General features: G+C 40.4%; 1 protein-coding gene across 1 annotated transcript in view; it reads right to left on the bottom strand.

Moving 5' to 3' along the window:
* Positions 1 to 1,398, bottom strand: part of TGM2 (transglutaminase 2) — a 134,121-nt gene extending 132,723 nt beyond the window's left edge. Inside the window, exon 1 of the mRNA XM_086932240.1 lies at positions 1,265 to 1,398. Within this exon, the coding sequence (XP_086788366.1) occupies positions 1,265 to 1,274 (10 nt within the window). The 5' untranslated portion in view covers positions 1,275 to 1,398. The remainder of the gene's footprint in view (positions 1 to 1,264) is intronic.
* Between the last annotated feature and the right edge of the window lie 24,459 nt (positions 1,399 to 25,857).

Genomic DNA, 25,857 nt, shown 5'->3' on the forward strand with positions numbered 1-25,857 from the left:
GACCCGTAATGCTATTACAGCTCTAAACCCTTCCTGGTTTGTTTACCATGTTAAAGGCTACATATTTGTTGTCTCCCATCCACCTAACTGGTTAATTGACCTGGTTAAAATTCCGTCCACTCTAAATCGGCAGAGGATGTCTTCTTCAATCCTGAACTTTCATTTGACACCCGAATCTATGGATTCTGGGAGCTGTAGTTTTAGATCACTTGGAGGAACCAGACAGACCTTTAGATAAAAATAGTTGTAGCAAAATAAAATACAATCAAAAACGGAAAGAACAACCAGGGCTTTAAGTGGGATGAAAAAACTGGAGCGTCTCTCAAAGGGGAGTGGCCAATGTAATTATGGGCGTGGCCTAAAACACATAAGATAAAATTCTGTGCTTAGCTTTAGTGTGCCCCCGACTTGTATTTTGCTGTTTCTGTCATTACATCCAGATATATGATACGAGTAACATCACACCTACAAAAAGTCATGACTATTTGCTTTGCCAATGGCTGTAAGTTGCATAAGATAAATAAGCAGCAACTATGGCCAGTATATAATATTGAAAAACCTTCCACTTAAAGCCCTGGTGACACCACCACAATGTTGTGGCTCCTGAGTTTCAAAAAGAGAAGGGAAATCCAAAGAGACAAGGACTCTCTTTAAAGGATTTCCCATACCCTACAAGGCTCACCTGGCATGACGTCATGCCGTAACTTCACTAGTGAGAAGTGAACATTGTGAGCTGGCGCACATCAATGTGCCTACTGTCACTGCTCACTGCAGCCTGGAAAATAACCGGACGCCTGTGCCCCCTTTAAAAAACTGCCGGTGCTCAGCACCGATGGGACCCGGCCCACTTAAAGCCCTTAGAACAAACACTGACGAATCAGAACTCAGCCTCCAGTCCAAGCACACACACAGCCACCATGATTTTCATCGCTCTTAAAAATAAATTATACGCAATATGTGCGGAGCTGGAGACTCTCCCTTTCTGGCACAAAAGTCATTTCTCTAAACCTTCTAACGATAAAAAACATGCGATAGATAAAGGTACCTAAAAGCATAAACACATGCAAACATATTTTTTCATTATAACCAATTTCTAGCCTGTATAAGAGTATTCTGATAGGCTTTCACACATAGCATAAGTTCATCTTTTGCGCGCACTAATATTTCGCGCGCCTGGTTAGGTGTGCTGTCCCCGCCCACGGCAGTTTCTAAATTGAAGCCTCTTAAAGTTACAGGTATTTTGTCCCTCTGTCGGATTCCGTACCTTCCGCCATTGTGCTGCAGACAGTGCTGAGTGTCCGAGTGCCAGGAATCAACTCTCCGTGCGGCAGCTGAGCGTGCTCTCCCAGCCCTATCTATACAGCACAGTGACTTTATACACACACACCCCTGCACACACCCCCTCGGCCGGGCTGGTGTCAGCGGACGTCCTCCTCGGGACTTCTATGGAAAGACCCGGGCACTTTGGCAGCGTCCGGTTACTCAGTGTTTCCACCTAATGTAGCCGGGGCTGCACCACGGTAGTATCATGGAGCGCGCACACCCAAACTCTAGGAAGAGGTGGGGCCCACTGAGAAGTGTAAAGTGGCTGACCGACTTTTAGGACAGACATCTGGCAGCTCGACGTGCTCCTCACAATTACAATGTTAAAAAAAATGCTCATTTAATTTTCTGTGTTTCATGATGATTTGCCATCCTTTTACGATTTTTAAAGATTCAATAAAAGTATTTTTGACTTGGAAAAAAAAACGACTGACTTTTAGGACAGACATTTGGCAGCTCGACGTGCTGCTCACAATTACAAATGACACGTTTTACCTTAGCTTAAAGTGGCAAAACTGCTCTCAGGCACACTTTATTAGCCAACAGAGGCTGCGTTCGAAGATAGCTCAGGGGATTAACGCATCAACTGCAGAGATCCTTATGTAGACAACAAGTGTCAGGTTATAAAATTGTCGAAATACTACAGTATTAAATGCATCCACATAAGTGGTTTGTGTTTTCGGTCTGCTGAGTACAAGTTTGAACCGCCCTATAATTTAGAATTATACAGAAGTGAAGGATCACAATATGAGGCGTAATTGATTATCGTATGCGGAAAGAAAAACAATTATGCGGCATAATGTGGCATATTCGGCAACTGTATTTCACAATTTTTTCATTCAAACACATAATACTATTTGGGAAAAGGTTTCACATCAATAGTAGCAGTTTAGCACAGAACACAGCTATTGGCAACCGAGAGGTGCCAGTGAACCTTTTCAGGAAGGCCAGTCACTGCCTCGCACTGGTGGGGGCTGTTTTAATAACTTTTGATCCGTCTGACCTAGAAACAATTTTTTTCCTTGATAATATTTGCAAATTCTGAAGCCGATGTTGGATTGAGTGTCAAGTGCAGTAAATCCATAATTATCTGGAAAAACACTGCAGCCGTAGAATGACATGGGACCAGTGGTTTTGTTTATTATAATGTAAGTGGTGAACTTTTTAGTAGTTGGGTCACTTTACTAGGATTGAACTGCTTGGATTGCCCGAGCCTTGATTCCTTTAGGCAGGATCGAGGTAGAACACCCATCTTGGGATTGTTTTGGAAAAAATAGGGCAAAATAGTGCATTTTAAAGCTCGATTATTACTTGAACGTGCTAAAAATCCCTAGTTTCTGAAGTGATATTCATGGAATATTCAAATATTTTTATGGTGTGGGAAGCAAGTTTGACCCTTCCCAGAAATGTTGTGGGTAACCATTACCTGTACCAAGAGCAAAATGCTATTTTTTCCTTAAAAAAAACCCATAATTTCTCAGTTTATCTCTCGGCAAACTGGAAAAGGGATGTAACAGATTAAATCCTTGTTTCCTTTGGTGGGCTGCTGGATTTACAGGAAAGGTGGGGCTGTATTCAGCTGAGCTCCTTGTGACTTAGGCACCCGCTTCCTGGTGAAATGCAGCTCAGACGAAAGGAATTCATTGTCCTTGTATTTGGAACTGGATGGGAGCTTTGGTAGATGAGAAAGAGTCTCCGATCCCTCAGTGTCCCTCTAGGCAGCAGACGGGCGCACACTCAGAGCTTCTCTCTGACCTGCAGGCTGTGCTTAATTTGTGGCAGTGTTTGGCAGGGGTGCACTTATTTACCTGCATTTATTTATTCATCATCATCACAAAAACTTTATTTCGGTTAACATAACCTCAAAAAGTACAATCATAAAACATAGTAATACATTTAAAAGTTATGACAATAAAAAAGGGTGAAAGAATGCGTATCTTGTAGATTTATCATAGAAAAGTGCAAACGGCTGAGATTAGTTCATGGCAATCTATGGGACTCCATAGTCTGGATGTGCAAATATGCTAAATAAATAAATAAATCACCTAAAAACATTTATATTACAAAAATATTTAAGAAAAGGATGACCTTTACTCTAATGTTCCTCAGGTGTGAAACCCAGGAGTTAAAAGTTTCCTACGCCGGGGTCTAGGGCCAGCAGCACTCTTGCATTTTTCTGGTATTTATACAACCTAATTTAAAAATAGCAGAGTCATATGATATAATTAATGTCCTGCACCAGATAAAATAAATCACAATCAAGAGGAGAAAGGGCCCAGTATCTCTTCTCTCACGCTTTCAAGTATTTTCGGCACAGGTGCCACATAAAATGTAGGAACCCTGCAACGGAGTACACTATCGGCATACTGGTATCATGCTTCAGTATCCTAAGGGCCTCAGAGCAACATCTCGTGCCCAGGTTCTTACAGATCTGGACCAACCAACGTTTCCTTGCCTTTTGATACGCGGGGCAGGTAAATAGGACATGCGGGATAGTCTACTCACTAGATTCGCTCACAGGGCAATTTGCAGTTTGCGCATCACCCCATTTATGGGTAAAATATCTTAGAGGGATGGTCCCGTATCTGAAATGGAGATATAGCTTCCTAGCCGCAGTCGATTTAATTTCATCTAGGATTGGTTCAAAGCTGTACCTGTCTTTAATTTCAAGGAAGACTGATGTTAATCGACCAGTTCGGGAACAGCTCTGGAGTTGGTCTGATATATACTCGTCAAAGTATACTTTCAATACTTTCCTTGGAAGGCTGGGACCATAGGTGTCGGGATGGTCCCACAGCTCATCCAATCCGAGTCGAATCAGCCACTGTTTAATGTAAGAGAGCCATGGGAGTCTCGCAGCCCCTCTCAAGTGCATTATTTCCCTTACTTCCTCTCTATTTGATGATAGTTCTGGAGTGGCCCATAATCTACGCCAGTAAAGTAGGGGTTTCAGAGCTATTGTGTCCGTAATGGCTGTAAGACCTAGATCTAAACGTAATGGAATAAGTGGAGTGCTCTTTGGGAGGTTTACTAGCTGTCTCAGGAAACTGTTCTCTACCTGGATAAGATTCTTGTGATTTACATGCCCCCAAAGCTCCGCACCATATAATGTCCCACCTTGTGCTTGCACTTTATATATTTCAATGGCCGCTCAGTAATTTCGAGCTAGATTTACAAAAGACCTTCATGATGCCTCTGGAGGATTGAGTTAATTTAAGAGCTGATTTTCTAACTTGGGCCCCCATTCCACTGTTTCTGGTATTGTAACCCCTAATTAATCAAATGAAGTGACTCTTTAAAGGGGTTTCCCTGTTAGTGTGGGTTTGATCTTGTACTTTTGGGGCAGTTAAACGCCATAAACTTGGTTTTCTGCAGATTTATTTCCAAACCTTTTTGTCTACAGAAAAGTTCAAATTTATCAAGAACCCTCTGAATCCCCATAGGGGATTTAGACACCAGCAGGGTGTCATCCGCAAACATCATTGCAGATATTGGGCGGGTGGCTAGTTTAGGGGCATCAAGATCTTTTCCTGTTGCTAGGTAATCGATCAGGCCATTGATGTAAAGGCAGAACAGGGTGGGGGCTAGCACGTAGCTTTGGCGTACTCCTCGCTTAATTGGGATTGGTGCAGTAAGGTTCCCTCTTTACCAAACCTGATTTGCGCATAGTTTTCCTTGTGTAGTAGCTTAATAAGATAGATTATATGTGAATGCGCCCCCATTTCTTGAAGAACTGACCAGAGTTTGTTCCTAGGGACCAAATCGAAGGCTGACCGGAGGTCAACCAATATTAAATAGAGGCTGCCACCCTCTAGGGACACAGTCTTCCAGTATAACATCTGGACCCTAAGAATTTGGTCGATAGTGGACATTTTTTCCCTGAACCCGGTCTGTAGGGGGGTAAGTATATTCTGTTCCTCCATCCAAGACTGAAGTCTAAAGAGCACCACACGGGCGAAAATCTTTTGTGAAATATCAATCAGGCTGATTGGTCTGTAATTAGATGGTAAAAGTGGGGATCCTTTTTTAAAAATCGGTATTATTTCTGCTCCAGCCCAACTCCGTGGAATCTTCATGCCCTGTATCATCGCGTTAAAAAGAACCCAAAAATATGGCACCCATACAGAGGGTTCATTGCGAAAGAGATCCCCAGGGATTTTATCTAAACTCGGGGCTTTTCCGGGTGCAATTTTTGCTCTAGCTCCCTTGATTTCTTTTAACGTTATTTTTACAATACAATGGACATCAATGTCTGCTTTAGTATCCTTTGGGGCGACAGGGGTATCAACCCCTAACAGGTTTTCACCCACTGGGCCATCGACCAGTGCGCCTTCTAATGAATAAAGGGTGTGGACGTGTTCCCTCCAAACCTCCTCTCCCAAATTTGGATCTACCAGCTTCCTAGGTCCAGAACTGTCCAGATTGACTACTCTCCAGAATGATCTCATATCCCTTGCTCCCAGAGCATATTTCAAATCTTCCCATCTTTCGGTTTCCCATTTTTTCTTTGCTTCTACAATTGCCTTTTTATGTATCGTCCTTGCTAGTTTGATTGACGGACGATCCATCGCCTTGAGGGAAAGTACCAAGGCTTTTTTTGATTTACGACAGTGGTCATTATACCACTGACGTGGGGGTTCTTTCCTTGGTCCAATTGTCTTTTTCAGGTAAAAGAAATCTAGAGTGGCCTCTTCTAAATAGGCATGGTCTTTCCTTACCTTCTTCAGATCTATCCCATCCCTCGTTTCATTTAATGAGAGGGAAGCAGTTAGGAGCACTGGGACCACAACTTCATAGCGGGCACTCAATTTATCTTGGGAGTGACAAAGGTCCGTCCATCTTACTCTTCGCCTACAATTTGATATGGACATCATGGAATCAATGGCTTTTTCCTTTGGGTGGTCACTCCCTTGGATAAAACCCTTTAGCTCTAACACCAGCGCATAGTGGTCACTATCATACTGTTGTACGACCCTAAAATCTAAAACCCTCTCCCAGGATTTGGACTCAATTAAAATATAGTCTAATAGGGAACCTCGTTCGTTTTGAAAAAAAGTATAACTATTGGAGGTTTCCGAAGTGGTTCTGCCATTACAGGCTCTAAGAGAGTATTTAAGTGTAAGGCAGTTCATTTGGATCACCAAAGGAGACCATTTATTTACTGGTGGACAACTGGTCTCAGGAATAGTCCAGTATTTGTCCTCTTCAGATAAACCCTCCATATTTCAGCCCACCAGTGGTTCGAACTGGCAGTTAAAATCCCTACCCAGGATCAGTATATGCTGACCAATAATGGTGCCTAGAAAATTGGATAATTCCTCCAGGGTTTGTGACTCTTTAGCTAGAGCTGTGGGTCTTGAATATACATTGATGAGAGCCACAGAGATCCTTCGTGGGAAATATAATAGATCACCGCTCGTAGCAGAGTGTGACTTACTGCTTGCCTTACTGCCGTTTGACCAGACCTGGGAGCTGCTGCACTTAGGATTGTGTCTTTGTTTGACCAAGACCCGGAGCGGAGGGACGCCATTGCGGGAGGCCGGGACTGCGAGGACCAGCATTCCGTCAATGAGCAACAGCTGGTGCCTCTTCCCGTGCTAGCCCCGCCGTTACCTGCCAGTACTTCACTGCTCGCGGCCCCCGCTTCGCGGGTGCCGCTCCTAGCAGAGTGTGACTTACTGCTTGCCTTACTGCCGTTTGACCAGACCTGGGAGCTGCTGCACTTAGGATTGTGTCTCTGTTTGACCAGGACCCGGAGCGGAGGGACGCCACTGCGGGAGGCCGGGACTGCAAGGACCAGAATTCCGTCAATGAGCAACAGCTGGTGCCTCTTCCCGTGCTAGCCCGCCTTCATCCTTCCTTCCTTGCATTTAAACACGCCCTGTTGGCGCCGCGCGGGTCGGCGCCGGGCGAAGCCCGGGCAAAGGGCGGGCCCTCTGTGGCCCTCAGAGGCCCGAGGAGCCTGGCTGGGCCACCCCCCTGTCCCCTACGCATAGATACCAAGGATGCCAACCATTAAGGATAAAACATCGACATCAGGTGGTGAAAAACGAGGTACGCTCGATAACTTTGTCATCCGTTCTACATCAGCGGCTGATCGAGAACTCGCTCTTTCTGAGCGACGCTCTGCGAGACGCCGCTCTGTGGAACTCCTTAAGACTAATCGATCTTCCCTCGGAGGCTTACAACATGCCGTCTCACCACCACCCTCTTCACCTACGACCTATGAACGTGAGGGGCATGAAGCATCCCTAAATGAGAGTATCCCACTTCTCTTCCGGGACATAACCTCCACCTTGTCAGATCTTAATGATAGAACCATAAGCGCCCTAACAACCCTGTGTAACTCTATTTCAAATTCTGATGTACAGATCCTGCCTGACACCTTATCTCCGCAACCAGGTACCACCCAAATCACTCTACCTGATACACCACCGGAAATATTACCACCTCAGGCAGTCTGTTCAAATCCCAAAACCAAATACAAATGCCCCCCAAACCTGAGGTCAGCCACCAGCAAAGCGTAGGAGAAAGGGTTTAAGTAATCAGCCTGCTCAGACCAAAAAGAGCAGAAATAGCCACCTTAATTTTGGGAAGAAAAACAGCCCTGCACCCCATATACCTACAACGGTAACTGGACATAATATCGACTACATAATATCGAATGGACAAAATATCGACGGAAAAATATCGACATTAACAAAATATCGACTATAGGAATATCGTTGAAAAAAATATCGACTGCAAAAATGACCCAAAAATATCGAATACAAAAATATCGACTCAAAAATATCGACTAGACAAAATATCGAAATATAGTGAAAGTAAAAAATATCGAGAAAATGTTAGAAAATATTGATTTTATAAAATAATATATATATAATATATAAATAAATAGTACCTAATGTTTAGGAGCGGGTTGTGGGTTTATAGGGGAATAGGGTGGGAAGTAATTTAATAATAATTAATTAGTCAATATATGTTTGGTAATTGTTTTAATTAGATTTTAATTGGTAATTAATTAATATTAATTAGTTAATTGTTTAATTGATTAATTAGCATATAATTTAATTGATTAATTGAGTAATTGATTATTAATAATTATTATTTTTAATAATTAATTTGTATATGATTTTAATTGATACATTGGTTATTAATTAATAATAATTAGTGATTTATTGTATTAAGAATTAGTATATTATTTACATTTATTAATTGCTAACACATTAATTATAATTAGTTAATGATGTAATTAATATATTGCATATCATTTAAATAAATTAATTGGTAATTAATTTATAATAATGACTTAATTACATTAATTGGATACATTTTAATGTAAAGTGTTAATTTATGTTGATGTTAATTAATTAATTGGAATTAAACAATATTAATTAATCTAAATTATTATTATAGCTAATGTGATAATATATTTTATAATAGTTTTTTTAAAATAATTTGTTTTTTTTTATATATTTATGTTTAATGTTGTGTTCATTATTATTTATAGTGTTCTGGCTCAGTTTCATAGTTTTTGTCATAGGTTAATTTTTTAGGGTTCTGGGTCATTTTTCTAGTCGTGAGTAAAGGTGTATTTAGTGGGATTTGGGAAATGTTTACGTTTGTGGGTAAATGGGTATTTTTGAGGTTGAGGGTCAGTTTTCAGTTCTTGTGTAAAGGGCTATTTGTAGAGTTCAGGGTCAGTTTTCAGTTTGTGGGTAAAGGGGTATTTGTAGGGTTCAGGGTCAGTTTTCAGTTTGTGGGTAAAGGAGTTTTTTGGAGGTTCAGGGTCAGTTTACAGTTTGTGGGTGTAGGGGTATTTGTAGGGTTCAGGGTCAGTTTTCAGTTTGTGGGTAAAGGGGTATTTGTAGGGTTCAGGGTCAGTTTTCAGTTTGTGGGAAAAGGAGTATTTGTAGGGTTCAGGGTCAGTTTTCAGTTTGTGGGTGAAGGGCTATTTGTAGGGTTCAGGGTCAGTTTTCAGTTTGTGGGTAAAGGGGTATTTGTAGGGTTCAGGGTCAGTTTTCAGTTTGTGGGTAAAGGGGTATTTGTAGGGTTCAGGGTCAGTTTTCAGTTTGTTGGGAAAGGAGTATTTGTAGGGTTCAGGGTCAGTTTTCAGTTTGTGCGTGTAGGGGTATTTGTAGGGTTCAGGGTCAGTTTTCAGTTTGTGGGTAAAGGGGTATTTGTAGGGTTCAGGGTCAGTTTTCAGTTTGTTGGGAAAGGAATATTTGTAGGGTTCAGGGTCAGTTTTCAGTTTGTGGGTGTAGGGGTATTTGTAGGGTTCAGGGTCAGTTTTCAGTTTGTGGGTAAAGGGGTATTTGTAGGGTTCAGGGTCAGTTTTCAGTTTGTGGGTAAAGGGGTATTTGTAGGGTTCAGGGTCAGTTTTCAGTTTGTGGATAAAGGAGTATTTGTAGGGTTCTGGGTCAGTTTTTAGTTTGTGGGTAAAGGGGTATTTGTAGGGTTCAGGGTCAGTTTTCAGTTTGTGGGTAAAGGGGTATTTGTAGGGTTCAGGGTCAGTTTTCAGTTTGTGGGTAAAAGGGTATTTGTAGGGTTCAGGGTCAGTTTTCAGTTTGTGGGTAAGGGGTATTTGTAGGGTTCAGGGTCAGTTTTCAGTTTGTTGATAAAGGGGTATTTGTAGTGTTCTGGGTCAGTTTTGGCCTTTAGGGTGAAGGGGTCTTTTTAGTGTTTTGGGACAGTTTTGGGTATTTTAGAGTGCTGATGTATAGTTTAACTTAACAGTGATAAATTAAATTTATTACACGAAAATAGCTATTATTATAACTTTTCATTAGTACCCTTTATTTAGATCAAAACAATTTATGTATTAGCATGTTTCCAGACAGTAGCTAGAGTGGAGTTGGAATTCTAATTATTAATTGGTTGGTGTCCAGCACCATCAGTAATATTACCTACACTGGAGTAGGATTAATAAAAATACATTGGTTAGTCTCCACCACATTTTATGGTATTACCTTGAGTGTAGTAGGAATAGTAAAATAATTTTTGCTAGTGTCCTGCAGCTTCTATGATTTTAGATTGACTGGAGTAGTAACAATACATATAAAATTGGTCAGTGTGCAGCACATTTGTATACATTTGTTCATTACTGTATTTTAATAATAAAAATTAATGCAACATAGATGTTTTCAAATAAGTTTAATAAACAATTTTTAATTTTTTTATTGTGTACTACAATAAAATCACAAACAAATATAACATCACATTTTTTTTGACTTTTATTATTCACACAATAACATCTTTACATTTATATACATGTGGTAAATGTAAAAAATAATTTGGATTACTAGATTCTTTCAGTAAATTTAACATATTCCCATCAGTCACTTACAATTTAAAGTATTTATATAGAAATAAATTAAACAATGATTTGTTATATATTTCTTACATTAATATTTAATAATGTTAATATTAAATATTTATATAATAAAATATATAATACATATTTCTTTTTAACAAGTAACATAACTATTATTACATTTGTTAGGATAAATTGAAATACAAAAAAAAATTTTCTTGGTGTATATTTTACACAATGTTGTTTTTACATAAAACATATAAATCGATTTGGTTGTAAAGTTTATAATTGTATAGGGAAACAATATGTTTAATTATAATATCTGGTATTTATCAAATATTAGTAAAGCAATTATATAATTTTGTTATAGTTAGAAATAATTATATAACTTTTTAAAATAATTAATAAAAATAATAATTATTTTATTAATTATTATTATTATTATTAATTAATAAACATAAACATTCATTTATTATTAACAAAAATATATACATTCACAGATAAAATAGATACTTTTTTCAGGCCATTCTTTATATACTAAATGGTTCTACTTGTTATATTAATAACAATAAATAAGTTATATTATTTATCATTATTAATTATTCCCATAAACATTTATAATGTTTTATTAAAATTATACACAAAATTATTCATATAAATATACTGAATAACTAAATATTTACATCTTTTATTCAAAGTTTTACATAATTATTTAATATTATTAATATATAATACATATTATATATTAATTTATATTAAATATATTATTTTTTGTTAATAAAGGAAAAATGTCATGAGTATAGTGTATTAATTTGTTACATTATACATGTGTATGTATTATATATTTTACATTTGACATTGTTTATTCTATTATCCTTTTACACAAATGGGTTAAGGGGACTACTTTTTTACCGCGTAAGGTTATTGCGCTCCATTCAGGACTGGAGAAGCTCGCGGTTGGGAGTTGCTTCGCGTGGAGAGAGGTAAGGTTATTTTTAACTACAAATTATAAGTAAGTGGTCATGTTTGAGGGTATAATCGAACTCTGTAGTGTGTTTTTGGTGTATGTATTAATAGTTTAAGTAGCGTTTGGGTGAAAAGTCTCCGTTATAGATGTGTCGTGCTTTTTTTCCTTCAAGTCTAATTTTAAGTGTTCGGAAATGTCTTCTTACATGGTTAATGTTAATTGTTAGTATATTTACAAATGTGAAGGGGGTATTTGTGGGTGGCTTTCGTTATGTATGTTATTTTACAGGTTTCGGTTCCTCGCATGAAAACTACATGGAAGGAAGCGTGTTTTTTAACGGAGAAACAAATGTTTAAGTTATTATGCTTATATTTTGACTTTTATCTCCTATTTTTCGTGTTTGCCAGGACCGTTTTTTTCACTTTTTAAACCTTTTTCGGGTTTTTTGGAGGGTTTCGAATCGGATTGATACATTGATATGCGTGACCGTTTTTTTAAAATAGTGTGTATATAACTTTAAATCCTAACGTGTACACACTACTGTTTTCGGGATTTCCTGGAGCGTTTTTTTACGTTTTACAATTTATTTTCGGGTTTTTGAGGGTTTCCCATATTGGAATAGTAAGATATTGGATTGGATTGTATGGATTGATTTTTCCTTGATTGCGTCTCTCAAGTCCACAAATTGTAAGTATTTATTTTACAATTTTGATTGGGTGGGAAATGTCGATTTCTAATGTTATGTGTATGTTATAAAAAATTATAAACATTGCATATTTGTTACGAATTTTTTTACATAAATTTTAAAAGTTTGTCAAACAAATATGTTTTATTTATAATTCATTATATATGTTTATGACATGTGAATTTTATTAGTATTGTAAGAAGACATTCGTATATTTACTTGACATTTTTATAGTAGACTTTTTGCTATTATTGCCAGGTATTCTAAACCTCTAGTTGTAGGGTATAATGTGACTTGACTTTGAAGTAGTCGGAACATTTGTTGGGTTTGTTTAGTGAGTTTGGGCCCTATTTGTGACACTGATTGTTCCATTCTTAGTTCCTGATAGCTTTGTTCTTTTTTCAAAGCTTCTAGAAGGTTGTGGAATGTGGGTTTGCCTCTGTTTGTAGTTGCTTGGAAAGCATTGTGCCACCCTTCAACACTGTTGTTGGTTTTAGCCTCTTGGTTTAAAGTACTGAGATAGACATTCCACCAAGGGATTTGGAATTTGGGCTGGCGTCGATGTCCTGATCTGTGCAACCTTCCCACCCAAGTGTCTTCAAAATAGTCTAGCAATGGTGTTAATTTATCCTCATTCCTCTTATAATATGCGCTGTCAATTAATAAATTGTAATGTTCAGCAACATCTGTAACAGGGACGTAGGCCAGGGCTATTAACTTTTTAACTTGATAGGCAAAGGTGCTATCTGTAGAGTATAGTACACTTAAAGTAGATTTTTGGAGATGCCTCCATATACTCTGATTAAAATGATAATAGCAACCCTGGATTGCTGTGTGGGGAAATGTTCTCAAAATGCTATTTATCATAGCTAATTCGAAATCAATAATTATTTTTTCGGGAAAATAATTATTGATTTCCGTTTTGAGAACATTTAAAATTTCGGTGTAAGTTGTTTGCTGTTTGTTGGGTAGCAAACAGTAAATGAAAGGTATGTTAGAATGATGGTATAAACCGTGGATGGAATACAGTTGGTAAAAAGGTTTTGGGCAGGGTTTAAATGTTCCATCCATCATCCATTGGGGACACTGTTGGATTTTGCGTAAATTACTTGCAGTTGCAAACATAATTATTCTGTTTGTACTGCTTTCATTATCAAAAAGAATAAATTTATCTTTATTGTGTGTGATGGCCATTTCGGGTGAAATAATAATTTCTTCAAAACAAGTTGGGTTGGGTTGGGTTGTGCTAGTGAGTCGTTTGGTGCGTGCAATTGTGCGTTTCAGGGAGTCAATAGAGGGTAGTTGCCCTGAAGCATGGGCAGGGATTTTTACCAGTTCTTCTTTAAGTATTTGTGTGGTGGGTTTGTCACTTTGTGTGCTAGCACTTTTAATACTTTCTAAAGCATCTCTAATTTCAATTTCTGTGACATTTGGGGGATGATTATGTTCTCTAGTAAATAGCACATTACTTTCCTCGGTAGTGGCCCTCCCATAACATTTGTTGGAGTAATATTTTGTACACTTCCAAAAAACCTTTCTACCACTTTGTCTCTCCTGATTATACACATAACCCATGTAGCATAATAGTAATTTATTTTTCTGAGACATGACAAATTCTGCACCTTCAGTCATTTTGATTTACTTGTTCTAGGAAAGAGTAGAAAGAAACAAAATCAGTACACATTTTTTTACTTATGTGGTGCTAACATCATTAGTGATGCATTTATACTTACAGTTAATCAAAGTAGTAGTCACAGAAGCAGAAATGTCTTTCGAATGATGTTCTTGTATGTATGTCTTTATTTGCTGTTGGTATGAAAATATAGAAAAGCAACGTTAATGTTTATATATAACAAACGTATTTCCTACTCAAAAGCAGTTGTCATTTTTGTCTACTAGTGCATTTGATGTAAAGATTACATAAACTTACTTGTTTAAATAGTAGAATAGTAGTAATTGCTGGAGTTCATCAATTTAGTACAGGTATGATCTGTAGAGTGGATAGAAGAAATAAAAGCAAAATATTATAATTTTTATACTGAACCGTTTGGAAATGTAACAGATTTAAACGTATACTAACTTCTAAATATGTCGTTTTCTTTGTTGTAGGTAGAATAGCTGTATGATGTATTCAGAATATCTGTAGAGGAAATATAAAATAGATAAGATGTTGTTAAGAACATAGTCTGTGTTATTTTCGGCAGTTTTAGAGAAATGACAAATATACTTACATTTTTTACAAGGCTATTCTTCTATATTGGTATATTTTGTGTAGGATGTTTTCATATGATATGTAGAATAGATGTATGATGTTTTCTGAATATCTGTAGAGGCAATTCAAAATAAATAAAATGGTGTTAAGAATATAGTTAGCGTTTTTTGTGCCCACATTTTAGCAAATAACAATTATACTTACATTTTTCTGAAGGGTATTCTTGTGTTTTGCTATAGTTGATCTTGGATCTTTCAAATGATCTATAGGGAAGATGTAAAAAGCAAGATATGTTGTTTAAAAATGTGCATTAATGAAATTGGCCGTTTTATAACAAACACATCTATACTTACATGTGTAATTAGGGTAGTTTTATCGTTTTTGCTGTAGAAATAGCACAATTTCAGTATATCTGTAAATATAATGTTAATGAAAAATAAATACTCTTGTAAATTAGTGTTTAAAAACAGCAGTTGGTGTGTAACAGAGAATTATTATATACTTACTATCTGATTTTGCACGTGAAGAAATATGACCATGTAATAGGAATTGTGTTGGAGTAGTTTCTATCAGAAAAGTAGGAAGACATGAAAATAAAATAAGTGTAAGACTTAGGAGATGTAAGGAAAATAGTGCACTTCTAATTTAGTTTTCTACAAAAATGCTGTGTTACTTACTTGATTAATTAGCTAGTGAGCTGGATCTTTAAAGATGTTTATTCTGCAACAAAATCTTCAAAGTGTTGGCATCTACTTTCCAGAGAGGTAGCAGCAACAAATGGTAGAATGCATGTATCCCTTTTATAGTATATGTGTTATGTGTGCTTTGATTTGATTGGTTGTAGGATGTAAGGAAGCATAGTATAGGCTAGTTTGAATTTTTTTAAGTTAATTGGAGTGTTTGTTGATGTGAGAATGGTGGTATGTGGTTATTCCCGCATTAAAGCAGGTTCGTGTTTAAATGAAATATATTTATATGTGAAAATAAGTAATGAAAATGTTAGTTAAATGCAAAGAATAATAGAAAATGATAAAATGCATGTAATAGAATGTATAGCAAATGTGGATTAATAGTAATTTTATGTAAGAAACAGGTATTATATGTGAAAAGTTTTTTTTAGTGAGAAATGACTTTTATTGATGATAAAGATGGTATTTTAGAAAGAAAAGTGTGCAAACATGAACTCGATATTTTTTTTTTAACGATATTGTGGTAGTCTATATTTTTGTAGTCGATATTTTTGTAGTGTTAGGGCTAATTTCATGTCCAACGATATAATTGTAGTCGATATTTTTTAAAGCGATATTTATGTATTCGATATAGTTAGTACTCGATATTTTTTACTCGATATTTTTGTAGTTTGTGTAATAAGTATAGTAAGTCGATATTTTTGTCGTCGATAATTTGTCAACGATATTTTGGTAAGTCGATAATGTGCCCGTCGATAATATTTCAGTGATCCACCTACAACTTCTGATACTGTAACTCCCCCCATTCTTAAATTGAACGATCTAGCCATCACCGATAACTTGGGTCCACTGGAAAAATTACTCAAATCTCTGATACTTCCCGTAGTCGAGAGACTTAAAAGAATAGCTACACAACTGGGCACTATAGAGCAGTTATTGGCAGAGAATAAGCTCGAACCCAACAAACAACCAAACTCTGTAATAATGCCCACACCTTCCACTATAGCAATTCCCCAAATAGCTTTAAAACCCACAACTCAGTGTAACCGTAACCTTGTGAGATCCCAAAGCCAACAGGGGAACCTACTAAAACAGCAGTAAGAGATACCCAAGCTGGCGGAAAGAAAAAACCATGTGAGAGCAATCGTGACAAAAGGGTCGCACCTAACATCAAAATACCAGTTGACCGCCCTATTCCCCCACCATCAGTGATAAGACAGAACACTGATAGGCGTAGGCAAATTAATCTTGCCCCCAAGGTGGACCCCTACATTATAGTCTTAACTGGAGTCCCTGAATTATCTGAAGGTAGTTTTGAAAATTACCAAACCTTAAAGAACAGGATAATGTACTGGCTGCGTACACACAGGCCAATTACCTCCTAATTTAAATGGAGAAATCCTCCAAGTTCGACGAGCAGGATAGCTGGGAAAGAGGCCCAAAACAATTACTGGTGATATAGCCATTATAAACCTCAGAGACCATAGGACAGCGAGTTTCATTAAAGTCTGGTACACGGGTGGAAACGAGGGTAGCATTAGGGTCAGAGAACGTAGCTATTTCTACCCGAAAGCCTTGGTGGGGGATTTTTCCCGGTTTCCTAAACAGTATCATAGAATGGACATCTCAAACTCTCAACCGCATTTTCCTGTACTCTATCCACCCCCAATGTCCTAGCTGGTCGCATGTACCGCCTCTAGGCTGGGTCCAGCAACACAGTTTACCTGGCGGCTGGACCATTCCTATGTACAATTCATTTGACTGCTTGTCTGGTCTTGATGAAAACGAATGACTGGCACCTTCTGATCAAACCATCGCCCGTCCATCTGAGGGGTATAGTAAATATAAGTCTTTAAATGTAAAGTTGGTCCCCGTAAAATCTATGTCCGCTTCAAGTCCACTAGTCTGCTCTAAAACAACCCCAAACGAAAACATCAGTTCTAATCTACTCCCCATGCCTACCATAGAGGCTTCTCTAGTGCCCCTGCAGAGTCAGACGATGGACAAACCCCCAGGTAATCCTCTAGTCGTCGATGCAACAGGTTTCACTAGTACGGGTGAGGCCGTGGGTCCTGCAAAGCAAAATTCCACGCATTTCTCCATGATATTTTGGAATGTGGCAGGCCTTAGACTTAAGGTAGATCTACCCTCTTGGCTCTCTGAAATCCGCAAACATAACATACTGTGCATTCAGGAAATATGGTCCACTACCCAACTCCATCTACAAGGGTATAACACTTTTATTTCTCCTGCCCAACCCTCAACTTCAGGCAGATCAAAAGGTGGTTTAGCAACCTATATCGCAAATGATCTCCCTATCAGTAGCATACAGGTTGTAGTGAGTGCGCCAAACTTTCAAATATTGAAATTAACACTAAATATAAAAGCGACTTACTACGTAGTAAATTTCTATAATAACCTACGGACCGAAGGCATACTCCCTGTCTTGGAGGAAATCCTCCGTCTTCTACAGGTAGAACGGAATTTAACAAGGAACAAACAATTCAATCTTATCTGGGGAGGGGACTTTAATGTTAGTCTCTGTAAGGATAGTGGCTCCAAAAAATGTGGCTGGGTGGATGAGGGGGGTTTAAACCAAACTCATTTTCTGCATTCCAGTTTAGGCCTCAGTTTAATGGAAATCCTAGTGACATTAGAACTTGGGTTTGCAAATGAGCTCGTTGTTCCCCCAGTAGCATTTTCTCCAACATTTAGTGGAAGAGGCCACTCCTCCTTGATTGATTTTATCTTAGTTTCTCAAGTCCTGACAGACCAAATAGGTTGCTTTCTGACGGGCACAAACCCAAACAGTGATCATTTTCCAAACTCTATGACTATCATAGTGCCTGACTACTGTAAACTGGTTAACTCACCCTCCCTACTAACCCAAGACACACTGAGCATGGGTAAATTAAATGGTTTTACCGTAAAGTGGGAAACCGTGGATCCCGTCGCACTCACAGGTAGAGTTCTTAGTCGTACTCTACCACAAATAGAAATTTGCCTCAATGCTGACTCTCCCCCTGATAAAATAATAGATAGTTTCCTGATCATTACCAAAACAATTAACGATGAATTAATAAGTAAATCAAAGGGAAACAAGAAACCAAAAAAGGGTTGGTTCAATGCTGACACCAGGAGAGCCTATTCGTCTCTGAAGAAAGCACTCCGTTGCAGCATCAGAAACAAATCAGAAATTGTCCGTCTCAGAAGGGAGTATACCCAGTCTTTAAAGCACTGCAAGCTAGAGATTAAAAAAACCCTATGGGAGACACTCCACAAAAGTTGTCTTGTAAGGGACTCAACCACATTTTGGCGTACAGTTAAAGCTCCCTTCTTGACAAATTCAAATTCGGGCCCGAGAATCGAGGTGGCAGTGGATGAGTGCGTGGGTCACCCACTTCTCAGCCATTTTTGGGGGACCAGTTGCACCCATACAGGTACCTCGAGACGGTGGCAACCTCAGTTTCTCCCACAAGCAGGTAGTTACCACATTAAAGTTATCGAAATGCGGGAAAGCCCCTGGCCCTGACGGGGTTCCTCTCGATATATATAGACATAATTTGGATTTGTGGTCCCCTATCCTCACTAGAGTCTTTGATGCAGTTAAAGAAACAGGTCCAATTACCTCATGGAAATCCTCAATCCTCCTCCCAATTTTCAAGAAAGGGGATCGTAATGACCCAGCTTGTTATCGACCCATTTCTTTATTAGATGCAACTGGTAAGGTTGCAGGGCGGCTAGTCCTCCAAAAACTTCGCAGTTGGGCAGCTGAAAAACAAATACTCTCTGATCTACAGTACGGATTTCGTGAGGGAATGGGGACGGTAGAACAAGCACTAAATTTGTCCCTATTAGCGGGTAAATATGTGGGGGCAAAGAGGGGTAAACTCCATCTGGCATACATCGACCAGTCGGCAGCGTTAGACTGTGTGTCTCATTGCAAACTGTGGAATATCCTCATTAAAATAGGTGTAGACCCCCCTTTAATCCGCTTCATGCAAGACCTTTATTCAGGGGCATCAGCCAAAGTTCGCTACGGTACAGGGGGAGTTGACCAGGTCTTTTGATGTGGTGAAGGGAGTCAGACAGGGCTGCGTGCTGGCTCCCTTCCTTTTTAATCTGTACACAAATGGCCTGGAGGTGGCAATGCTAGAGGGCAGTCAGGATCTCCCCATGATTGGCCGTCGTCCTATTCCTGCTCTGCTTTATTCAGATGACGCGGTCATAATGGCGCGGACTCCCTGCCAACTACAATTGCAGGTCAATAGATATTGCCTATTCATGGAAAGCTTGGATCTAAAAGTTAACAATAAGAAAACCTATATTATGCACATTGGGAAAGCCACTAGCCACACAAAGGGTATATATATAAATAACACCAAGTTAGACTGCACAAAAACATACCCCTACCTGGGAATTCTGATCGATAATAAACAAAACTGGCGACCAGCAATTCAAACCAGGACATTGACAATCCTTAGAACAGTAATGGCCCTGCAAACGTTTGCCCGGAATCTAGGCCAACGCCCGGCACGCGAACTGCTCCAGATTTACCACGCTAAATGCTCTTCAGTAGCTCTATATGGAGCAGGAATATGGGGTTTTTCCGCCACTGCATGCATCCAAAAGGTGGAAAACTGTTTTCTAAGGTATCTTCTAGCGGTCCCCAAAAGCTCTCCAACCTACGGCTGCCACTTGGAACTAGGTATGGACTATATATCTGACATCATTGCCATCCAACCGATCCTACTATGGCAGCGTATATGGCATACAGATTAATGTAAGCTTACTCGCTCTCTGATTACCGACTGCCTCGCCCTAGAAAGATGGAAGAGCATTACATGGTTAGATTATGTTTCAAATTTCTTTATTGATTTAAATTTAGAATCCTATTTTACCCACCCTGAAACTATTGTGAGCATATCGCGAGCCACCCTGAAAAATGTATGTTTATCCCATCTGCGTGAGCTTAGAATGGCAAGAGAGACTTCAAAGCCGACAAACGTTCATCTCCTAGCAGTACAAACCTCTTGGGGGATTCAGCCTTATTTACTGCTAACAACATTAACATGTTACGACAAACTTTTGCTGACCCGGTTTCGCTTCAGTATTTTCCACCGCTTTGTGACTTTCCCCAAGACCAATGATTGGTCCGCAAACCTCTCCTCTTGTCCTTGTGATGGGCAGTCAGAGCAATCGCTTCTCCATGTAATGTTCTTTTGCAGCCTCTATGACCACCCATGGAGAAATTGGATTTTACCGCTAGTAAAATACATGGGTTTACGCCAATGCCGCCCGGCGCTTCAAGCCCTACAATGTTTGGACACTGAGTTCTCAATTGTCCCTATACTTTGTTTTTTAAAATCATGCATCAAATTCCGAAAAGATTATGATTAATTGTTATATTTAAAGTATTGATTACTCTATTGTGTAATAAGTTTTTGAAATTATATTGTGTTTAGTATCTTTTCTTTTTTTTTGTTTTAAGGATAGTTTTCTTTCTTTAAACGTATTAATACAGTGCCTATTTTATTTCGTTTTATTTGTACCAATCTTAGGAATTTGTTGTCTTTTTGAATAAGGATAAAATGGCTTTTTATTCTGTAATTGTTTTGACTTGTCTGCACTTTTATGGATAAGTTCCCTTATCCGAATAAAGTTTATTTGATTGATTGATTGAATAGATCACCTAGGATATCTTTTGACCCTGTGTTTATCGGCTCAGCTCGACACCCTAGAAGGGCACCCACCCACATAGTAAGGCCCCCTGATGGTCTCCCCCTACCTTCAGTGGTAGCTGGGATACTAAAAGTGGCAAAGCCTAACCTGGAGGTCACCCCTCTAGCCCAAGTTTCTTGGAACATGCAGATGGATGATTTTGACATCTGCATTTATTAATTAGAATCCACCACTCAGTGGTGCTGTCTGTTTGCTTTTTTGTAGATTTCGTAAGTGGAATATTTAGCTAATTAATATTCCTTTAAATGATAAAACTAGGACTTAAATATCCAGTTTAAGGTGACAAGTGAGTGCTGCCAGCCGCAAGGGACTTGTGTGAAATACCATGTGCCCTTGCACTTACTCTTTTATAAATTAAGCAGTGCTTGCAGGCAATGTTCCCTCTAGTTTTTTCCCTCAATGTGCAGTAATAAAGGTGCTTTTGCACTGAAGACAAGGCTGCATGTGTGGAGTACAAGGAACAACTTAATCTGCATGCACACACCACATGCAAGCTACAAAATCAGTGGCATAGCAAGGGTACCACACTCCCTAATCTAAACCAGAAAAAAATTGACCTCCGTCACATCTGGGTTGGTATTAAAACACACCCATTACAGTTCCTTGCACCTATGGGCACCAGGGGGGCAACTAGAGCCAAATTTCGGGGGGGGACTGGGGGTTTGCTGAAAAATATTTCGGGGGGGGGGCTAATTCTTTCAACCACAGACAGAGTGGCTGTAAGAAGGGGTGAACACACAACAAAAGCCTAATTTACAAGTAAATGGTCTTTTAAAGACCTATTAAGTACTCGGGTGCGGCTGCAATTAGATGCTCGCCAGCCCGCAAAGCTGTCTGCACCCGGGCTGACACACACGACGGGGGGGGGGGGGGGGGGGGGCCCAATGGGTGTTGCGGGCCTGATGGGCACTGGTGACACTGAATATTGAGCCCTAATCTTTCTAGGTATCATTCCTCTCTCTTCCTTATCACCATGAATCGCTTATCTCCTCAGCAGATGTTTTCTTATCCCTATCTACTTTCACACTATCTCCTCTCCTTATCTTGTTCCTCCCTTTTTTACGTTTAAGTCTTGTCTACTTACCTCCTTATCTTCCCCACTTTTCTCTCCCCCTTTCCGCTCTCCTCTACTTCTCCCTCATCTTGTCTCTTATTTTCAGTCCTCATCCGGACATTCTCTCTTCCCTAAACTCCCTCTAATCTCCCTCTCCTCGCTCTCATTCCACCCTTTCTCTATCTAATCTATATCTTGACTATGCTTCTCTCCCACTTCTCTCATTCCTCTTCTCTGACCTCCTTGTTTGCCATCATTGTATTTCTTTCCCCCTTTTATTTGTTGAAAATCTGTTTCATTCAAGTTTTCAATTTGTTACATTCGAAGAACACAAGTACAAAACCACATCTCCCCCCTCAGATAACTGCTTTTACCTGGCAACCATTTACAAAGCCTCTTAACTACTGTACTAGTAAATGTAGTTTCCTAAGAGATTTGTCCACTGACCTGGTGGATTTGGTGTTGCTCTGATAGTCTTCTATTTGCAGGGACGGCTGGTGACATTTCAAAGTGGTGAGCCGTAAAATGTGTGGATGAGTTTTAAGTACTGAGTGAGCAAAAGTAGGGAGCTCGACTGACAAAATGGAGGGTTGGGGGGTCTCCTCTGAAAAAACTTTGGAAAAAAAAGGGCCAAAAGGAGTATTTTAAAGCTAATTTTAATAAAGAATTTTGTGGAAAGCAACATTTATAAAACAATATGTCAAACCATTAAAGAATGCCCCATATCCTACAACATCCTGTTTCAACATGTCTATCTGGGTGAGTACAAATTGTCTGGGCTGTTTAGGACAGGCCAGTATTGATAACTGTGGATCTGAGCGGCTGTCAGTGTGTCAGAAAGGTGTTGCCACTACAGGCACCTTTAATACTTGGCCTCTCAGCAGAGCAACCTGAAATGGTAACTGCTAATTTTGAGAAAGCACATAAAGGACGTCACAGCTGTCAAACTATGTACAGCAAGAAAATAAATGAAATTCTGTGCTCAGAAGTGAGTGCAGTTGGTATGTTGTCTGAGCACAGGAGGAGATTAAAGGAAGTATGAGCAAACAAGCATTTACAATGCAATGGTCTCAGCATCATTAAAGGTAGAGCTATTACCATTGCTCATGACTTTTTTTTAATTTATTTTTTTAAATCATAAATAAATGGTATTGTCATTTACATTGCCAATAGCTTAATCGTTAAATAAATGTCATTGTCATTTACAATGCCAATAGCTTAATCGCTCGCATATGCATGACCTATTGCATTTACACCCACAGAGCCACACACACAAAGCCACCCACACACACATACAGAGCCACCCACACAGAGCCACCCACACAGTGTCATTCACATAGAGGCACCTACACAGAGCCACCCTCACACAGACAGAGCCACCCACACATAGAGCCACCTACAAAAAAAGCTATCCACACAGAGCCACACACACACAACCACACACACAGAGCCCCACACACACAGAGCCACGCAAACACACACACACAGAGCCACGCACACACACACACAGAGCCACGCACACACACACACACACACACACACACACAGCCACGCACACACACACAGAGCCACGCACACACACACAGAGCCACGCACACACACACAGAGACACACACACACACACAGAGCCACGCACACACACACAGAGCCACGCACACATACACACAGAGCCACGCACACAGAGCCATGCACACACACACAGAGAGCCACGCGCACACACACAGAGCCACGCGCACACACACAGAGCCACACGCACACACAGAGCCACGCGCGCACACACACAGAGCCATGCGCACACACACAGCCACGCACACACACAGAGCCACGCACACACACAGAGCCACGCACACACAGACAGCCACGCACACACACACAGAGCCAAGCACACACACACAGAGCCACACACACGCACACAGACAGAGCCACGCACAGACAGAGCCACGCACAGACAGAGCCACGCATACCAACACATACAACATAAATGCAGTGTGTATGTGTTAGCTGATCACTGCATAAGTGAGTTAAAGAATGTGTTGAGGGTTTCACTTAACTCATTCAGCTGTAGTGCTTTAGGGACGAATTCTACTTGGAAGATGTTTGATAACGTTCTTTAGACCCCCAAAAGAAACGTTTTGCTTCATTTGTGGGACCAATAAATGCTAATGCTACCTACACAATATAGATTTTTCGCAAAAACTACAAAGCTGCTGGTTTTCAGTTCGTCAGAAAATGTGCAGTTTAAGTTTTGCCAGGCAGGAGTGTGCTTGTGCCCTCCGTCATGCTGTGTGACTCTAAAAGGGGACGGAAGTGGTACTCACGGTGGTTGTCGGTGTTCTCCAGGACTATTTCCGCCAGCACGAAGGCCCCTTCCTCCACGGTGTCGAGCAGCATGATGGCAGCCCGCAGCTGGTTGCTGGTCGTCAGGTCCCTCCACGCACCCACGGCCTGCAGCTGCAGGAGGTCGTTTACCAACTCCACCATGGCTTGCGGAACTGAGGAAACAGGAGGACAAAAGTCCAGTGGGCCCGCACGGGCGGTCGATCCTCTACTAAAACATACTGTGTGAAAGGCAAGAAAACGAGCCGAGAGGTGTTTCCTTACCTTCAGTTCCTCTGAGCGCTGCAGCAGAAAGAGGGGGAGGAGGAAGGAGGTAGATGGAGGGTGCAGGCTGAGCTGGCGGTCTCCGGCTCTCACGTCATGGCCATCCTGCGGCAACAATCAGCGAAGGCAGGCTCACAAGGAAGAGGGTGCGGAGGGCAAAGGGCACATGGCAGCCGCGGGGATCAGCAGTCTACAGGCAGTTGTCTTGCATTCCCACAGGTGCCCAGCCGTCCTCTTTCTCAGGCTCTATAGCCTTTGAATCCCAGCGGCTCTCAAATCACCTGGCCCGTGTGGCTCTCAACGCCACAGCCCAGGATCCATACAACCCCGTGAGTTATCAAACCATCAGATCCCGGTGGCTTTCAAGTCTTCCAATCAGCGACCTCCTCGCCTTCCAGGCCCTGGCTTCGCGCTGACTAGGCAGGCTGTCTCTGGCTCTCACAAACACGAGGAGCTTCCGACCCGGGCAGGCTGTCACTCACTCTCTCTCACTCTAACAGAAATCTCCACGCACAGGTATTCTGAAGCTCACATACAACTCTCTAGTGCTCCCACAGGCCTCAGTCACTCATTCTCTCACACGCAGATAATCGGACGCTGTATCTCACTGGGCTCTCCCGACGGAGGCCGTCTTTACTGTCGATCATAACTTTACCCAAAGAGGCTTGCCACTTTCCAACACAATATCTACATTTGAGGAATCCTGTCAGTGGCATAGCAAGGTGCCCTGGCGCCTAACGCAACAAGAAAAATGTTATAACTGGGTCCAGTGTCCCCTTCACACACCTGGGCTCAATGCCACTGCATCTGCGAAAAAAAAAAATGGCGGCTGCAAGCTTCCGAAATTTTCGGAATCGGGGGCGTGTTTTAGCGTTCTGAGTGACAGATGACATCACAGGTGGAAAGAATGCCAAAAACACGCCCCCGAATCCGAAAGAGACGTTGCTTGATTGGAGTGATGCCCCTCTCCTCCAATGGCTGGCCTCCGTTTTGGAAGCCAGCCAATGGAGGAGAGGTGGAGGAGAGAGGCGGGTTCAAGCCCCATCTCAAAAACATTAAATCTCGACCTAAGACTGCGCAAGCGCAGCCTTAGGTCCTCGACCTAAAAAAGGAGAGAGTGTAAACTGTGTTGAAGAGCAAAATGAATATGTGAGATATATACAGATGCTTGCTGGATTCCAGGAAAATGTGTGGAGAGAAATAGGTGCACGTTTCCAACAGAGAGAGAATGCAGAGAAAAGTGGCGTGAAAGAGAGAAATGACAGTGACTG

This window comes from Lissotriton vulgaris, chromosome 7 (assembly GCF_964263255.1).
Source record: "Lissotriton vulgaris chromosome 7, aLisVul1.2, whole genome shotgun sequence".
NCBI classification, from domain to species: domain Eukaryota; kingdom Metazoa; phylum Chordata; class Amphibia; order Caudata; family Salamandridae; genus Lissotriton; species Lissotriton vulgaris.